The sequence below is a fragment of the Atta cephalotes genome, assembly GCF_000143395.1.
Source record: "Atta cephalotes unplaced genomic scaffold scaffold00010, whole genome shotgun sequence".
Taxonomy (NCBI): Eukaryota; Metazoa; Arthropoda; class Insecta; order Hymenoptera; family Formicidae; genus Atta; species Atta cephalotes.
In genome coordinates, this window is record NW_012130074.1 from 2543076 (window position 1) to 2549602 (window position 6527).

At 32.0% G+C, this 6527-nt stretch overlaps 1 protein-coding gene across 1 annotated transcript in view; it reads left to right on the forward strand.

Annotated features, from left to right (window-relative positions):
• The window catches only part of LOC105627709 (nephrin-like), a 57248-nt gene that overhangs the window by 17869 nt on the left and 32852 nt on the right, over window positions 1-6527 (forward strand). The window contains exons 7-8 of the mRNA XM_012208987.1: window positions 1892-2022; window positions 4898-5057. Of these exons, the coding sequence (XP_012064377.1) occupies window positions 1892-2022; window positions 4898-5057 (291 nt within the window). The remainder of the gene's footprint in view (window positions 1-1891; window positions 2023-4897; window positions 5058-6527) is intronic.

Consider the following 6527-nt stretch of genomic DNA (forward strand, 5'->3'; position numbering starts at 1 on the left):
AGTGTGTGTGTGTGTGTGTGTGTGTGTGTGTGTGTGTGTGTGTGTAATTATTTTACTTTACATTAACATTGATTTAAATAGCAAAAATTCAAATTCGACAAAAGTACTTATTTGTGATTAGTTAATATTAATGAATACTTATTTTCTATTGTGTACTCACATGTACGATCCTATAAGATTTTTAATTAATATTGTTAATGAATACCGTTACACAAGACCGTTACTTCATTTTAATAAGAAAATATTGAACTTGTACTACGCACTAAAAATTTACTTTCTAAAAAATAATCACCAATTGTTCAGGGAAATTACGTTTTAAATGTTATGTTATAAATTAAAATTCATAAAATTATTTCCTTAAATATTAAATAATCTAATATAACTTTATTTCATATTTAGTAAAAGTATTAGAAGAAAACTTAAGAGAAAGTAGAGCTAATTCCTCAACAATACCTTTAATAAATAAATAAAATTAAGATATTTATAATTAATATCATTGCTATTTCGCGGTTGTCAAAAATTTTTATCAGTTTTTCTAAATGTTTCGACTTTCTTCGATCCACCATCATCGTTATTAGATATCAATAACCGGAAAGTTTACAGTTTTCTGTTGGATTTGCATTCTTTCAAATTTATTGGCACATGGGGGAAATCGGAACCCAACGGTCATGTCGTCGACGGATGTCGATGCCGTCCGCGCCGTAGTCCAAATTGCACCCTCGGTGCAACTTTCCAACGCCATTAATACGCAAAGTTGCAGGACGAATCGCCGCGAAGCGTCGCAGTCGGACGTTGCAGCCGGCCAGGATTAACGTCGTGATTTCACTGTCCAATATAAAAGTTTTCCTCTAACCGGTCCGAACGAGTGAGAACGAGATATAGAAAATAAGGGAAGGCGAGAGGGAGAAGCTACGCGTGGAAATTAATGGCACATGCCGATCCGCCGCGCTGAAGATTCAGTCCGATTACGCGCCGCGTATTCCACCACTTCGACTACCTTGGCAGCCCCATTTTCTCGTCTTTCCACGGTTTTTTCCATTAGTCCGCCAGTAATTCCACGGCGGGCGGTGCTGGGAATGGGCGAGGAAATTTACTCTTACTGCATTTATTGTAAACGCGAATCGGCGAATCGGTATTATCGGATTCGCGGCGCGGCACTACCGCGAAAGGAATCATAAGTAACATTCGATACGGATGCGATTTTTTTTAAAGTAATACCCTGGAATGGGTACCGTACGATGGTCTCTCAATAGGAAAATGTATCGGCACTCGATGCCGTTGACGATTTATTTACAAGAATGCTGAAAAATGTATCCGCACTGCGAATGTATTAATGAAAGCTTCTGAAATATTTTGTCAAAAGATTAATCAATAAACCAATCTTTAATGATTTTTTTATTCCTATTAATTTCCTATTACTCGAATTACGAAGATTCAGAAATATTTAATTCAAAATCTGATGTACATAATAATGTATATATTGGAAAAATAGTTAAAATTTTGAAAAAAAATTAATTAGTTTTATTTAGTATGAATTACTTATTAAAGTGCCCTTGCATTCTCAAAAAAATTTGTTTAACATGATTCCAATAAAATTAGATTTGAAGGATTTCATGTGATTAACGAAAATTTTATATGGTATAATTCACATACAAGGTAAATCAAATAGATATTTGTCAGTTAATATCGACGTTAGCATAAAATATCTTATTGAAAGGAGAATTTTTAATTTCCCTTTCGCATCTAAACATCCACTTATATTTTTCTTCTTCTTTTTCTCTAGACTGATATCTAAACGCTAATAATGTCGATTACAATAATTAAAGTGGCGTACGTCTCTCATATTGGCAGATTTCGCGCGCTTCAGCTTTGATGTCGATTCTGTTTTCAGACGAGCCTGTGGTTACCCTCGAGCTTGGCAGCAATTTGAATTCGAGTGCTATTCGGGAGGGTATCGACGTTTACTTCGAATGCAACATCAAGTCCAATCCCTGGGTTTACAAGGTTTCCTGGCGCCATAACGTGAGTTCACACACACAGCGCGTATCGCACGGGGCGCAGATAACGAATTCTGTTCAGAAATCGATAATATAAGCCGACGAAGCTTAATCGCGTCGAGATAAGGGCACGACGGCGCGCACCTGCGTCACACAAACTTCTGTCGAAACTCGTGCGTTTGATCTCGAATTCGTATCACCGAAAGCACTGTGCAGAACGCATATAAAGCGGACATTTCTCATGTAATTACATTAATTTTCGGAAAACAGGTTTTTTAAATTTTCTCGCAATCACTTTGCATTTTAAGGAAAGTAACTTTCTTTGTTTCAAATTAGATCTTTCATAATCGAGACAATATAATTTTTAGGTCCAATTTTTTATTATCTGTTCAACTTGTGTTAAGCTTAACTGATGTTTCACCCAATAAACTTCATCACAATTGAAGTCCATATGGATAAAACATTAGAAAGCTTAGCCATAAGTTAACTAGAAAATAAAAAAACCGGGCCTTAACAATTTATTACACATGCATCGATTGTCAATGTTTCATGTTTCTGATTTAAAAGATGCTGAGGTCTAAATTTTGAAATTAAAAATTATTATCATGATCAAATGCACCTTAAAATATTTTCTGTATTATATTGTCTTTCAAAAATCTCTTTAAAAAATTCTTATTTTTTATTTATATTAATTTTATTAAAATTTTTGTATGTTCTATTTCACACTGAGAGAAAAGAATTTGTTAATTTAACAAGCTACCTGCAACAAATGATTTGTAGATATAATGACAACAAACATCGGTACTGAAAACGAGGATTCTTCTATGATGGAAACTAATGCTAATCTACTATTCCAATCAATTATTAATAGAAGCAATCATGTATCTGCTGGATAGATTTGTATTTGCTAGCAATACTGATTATTTGCGAAAGATACGAACAACGATTTAGCAATATGTGATTTGTATCGTATATTTGTTATATTGATGAATAATGAGAAATGATTCGCAATAATAACTGATCAATTCGTTTTCTTACCAATCATCACATTTGTTATCATTTTTTTATATATAATAATAATAACAAACTCATTTCTCTCAATGCGTGAATTAGTTGATAAACAGTAATTAGAGATGTAATGTCAGTTTATTTAAAAAATGATTAACAAATATTATGTGTATAAAAACGATTCCTCTTTACTTAATATCACGATAATCCTGCGCATATACAAGATTCTCAATCGGAACATCCACACGAGTCGTAGTTTTTTCGTTGACATCATTTTATTTAAATTTATTCTAAACTTGAATATATATACAATATTTTTCTTCACTAAAATAATTTGATTAATATAGAAACGGAAATAACAGCAAATAGATCAAATTGTAGAAATAAATCGAAGCATTTATTATCAGCGATTAATAAGAACGTCACGAATGTGTTTTAATCCATTCATTCGTTTTGAATGTTTTGTCCTTATCCATGATAAAGTCATAAGCGCGATTGATTTGGAACTGATAGCACAACATGAATCATATATATAAATCAAGATATCTCCTGTCGCAATTAAATGGCCGGGAAGCAATTGCATTCAATCATTCTAAATTCATTTTTAATTCTACGATACAAAACGACTTTTACTACCGTTGAAATACATTCATTCACGACATTTAATAGTCATTAAATTAAAAAGTTGGAAAATAATTCTTTCAAACAAATTGTTAATCTCTTTTTTAAAGTAAATTTATTTAAATGTTACAAGATTTTTTTAATTTTTAATATTATTTATATCATTGTTACTAATATAAATAAATAATATTTTGGAGACATTTGCTAGCAATGAATGTTTTTTTAATAAATAATGCCAATTAATAATTTCTAAATTGTAAGTTTTTAATAAATAAATGCAAACATTGTGACAAATAGATATATTAGATTCATTTATTTATTAAAAATTTATAATTTAGAATTTATTAAATGACATTATTTGTAAAAAAAAATATAACGCTAACAAATGTCTCCAAGATGAATTAAAGGTAAAAAAATAATATTTCGAAGGAATATATATGTTATAACGTTAAAGTTATTGCGAACTTTGATACCTGTTCGAGCCAATTTCAACGGCTCTTATCGTGAACGAATGTCGTATACGTGAAAACACCGCAAAACACAAATCCCAATCAATTCCCTCGATTCAAAGACTCGAAATTTGTTTCGCGAAAACTCAAAGCCGCTTTTGCAGTCTCGAAAGTTGCACATGCGACGAGGGAACGCGAGAGATCGAAAAACTGTCAGCGTTCCTCGTCGCGAATTTTTCATACAGGATTTATTATAGCTTAGCCCGTATGAAAAAAAAATACAAACACTTTATTCGCATTTTTACAGCGTTAATAGTAAAGTGTATAAGTATATAATTTAGTTAAATAATTTGCAATACTTATATATTAGTACACTGAGAAAAAAATGTTAATTAGTTAATTTTAATAAACATTTAGTTCCATACTGCCAACTAAACATTTATTTACAGTAAGTAAATATTTGTTCAATAAAAAAAAAGATTGTTAAATCAAATTAACATTTCTTGTCTCAAATAAATATATCTTTATATTTAATAAATATTTGATTGGCAATATTCAACTAAATATTTATTAAAATTGATTATATATTTTTTTCAGTATAATTATTTAATATTACATTGCCAATTTTTTGTTTCAAAATTTTTATAGGAAAAGGAATATTGTTCTGAAATTTATTTTTTTTTCTCGTAAATACATTTTTTAATTCACGGTTCACCAAATATCTCTTGTAAACTTAAGTAGTCTATTGCACTCCGAACTATGTTCGCGAGTTTGTTCATAGTATCTGAGTAAGCATGGTTCCGTTTGATTTCGCATTCGCAGGGCAATCCGCTATATCACAACAGAGCGACTGGAACGATAATAAGTAATCAGAGCCTGGTGCTGCAAAGTGTCACTCGCAGTAGAGCTGGGATTTACACGTGCATCGGCAATAATCAAGAGGGCGACGGCGAGAGCAATCCACTGAACTTGGACATAAAGTGTGCGTATCTGTTATACATACACATATATATTTCCCTCATTTCCCGTCATTCGCCATAATCTACATTGACATTCTAATTAAGTTAAATTATTCTCGGATTATTCAATGACAATCCAGTGCCAACGTATTTAGATCCTGCATGTTTTTAAATCAACGATCACTTTTACTAAGTAAAGTATATACGTGGTAGATTTATCAAATCTTTTTGGCATCTTTCCAATACGCAAATGCCCGGAATATATTATGCTCAAAATTTATATAAAAATCTCAAACGACAGATTTGTACAATAATATAAATGAAAGTCTTTCTAAACGAGATTCTTCGTTCTTCTTCAGTATCCAGAATTTGTATACGAAATTTCTCAGTGTTATCAACTGAGAAATGACGGTTTTAACTGAAATAGAAACGAGGGAATGCGCTATGTTGTCCTCCGAATCTAGAGTCTCTCCGGACCAGACACTAGAGTTAATTTCTGTGTCACTGCATTCACCGCACTCTGGCACGTAACTGATACTGACACACCGGTATGCGGATCGACGTTAAATCAGCTTAGGGGCACGCTTTGTTTACGAGAGGACATAAATCCGACGCGTAGGAGGATCCGCGCATTCGGAGAAGGTGCAGCGAGATTTCAGCTTCATATCGACATTTAATATCTCGGCATCCTGCACTATAAGAAAACAAGGTTTCATAAAGGTTTCCGAGGCGAAAGCCGGGCGACCGTAAGGCAATTTCGTATGCACGCGTTAACTTAAACACTATAAGTAAGTTTTGACAGCTTTTTCAACGCGTTATAAAAAAGATTACAACCTGATATTAGTTTGAAACGTTATGAGTTATAAAACTTGAGATGCTATGAATATAACAGCGAAATGTGTTGCATAATGAATTGACAGATTTTATAAGAAATTAATAAATATTCAGATTGTACAAAAACAACATTTTTATTATCTCGTATCTTAAATTAAAGACTTTTTTATTTTTCTCATCTATTTTATTTAAAAGTTATAGTTTGTTATCAATGTAAAAAATTTTTATAAATCTTAAATTTATTAATCATTCATGTGTAATATCTTTCATTCAATGATGAAATAATACAAAATTCTAGATTTTAACGAAAAGCATCACCATTTTTACTGTACAACTCGCTAAGAATTTATCACAATGATATATGTATACACGTTGATCTATTTTTGTATTTTCTAAGTAAAATACTTTTCGCCGTTTAGCGAGCATTAAATCATTCAAAATGCTTTACGTAGGAACATACCTATACGTGCATAACCGACCAACCCTGCCTTAAGTTTGTATGTATAACTTATGACTGACTGACATGCGCTACCGTTTATATGGCAGATGCGCTCATCAGTATTTAGTGGCTTTAATGCACATAAATTATCCACGACTAATCCATGCATGGATTAATAGTTGATTAGTACTCCATGCATTCTCTCTCTCTCTCTCTCTCT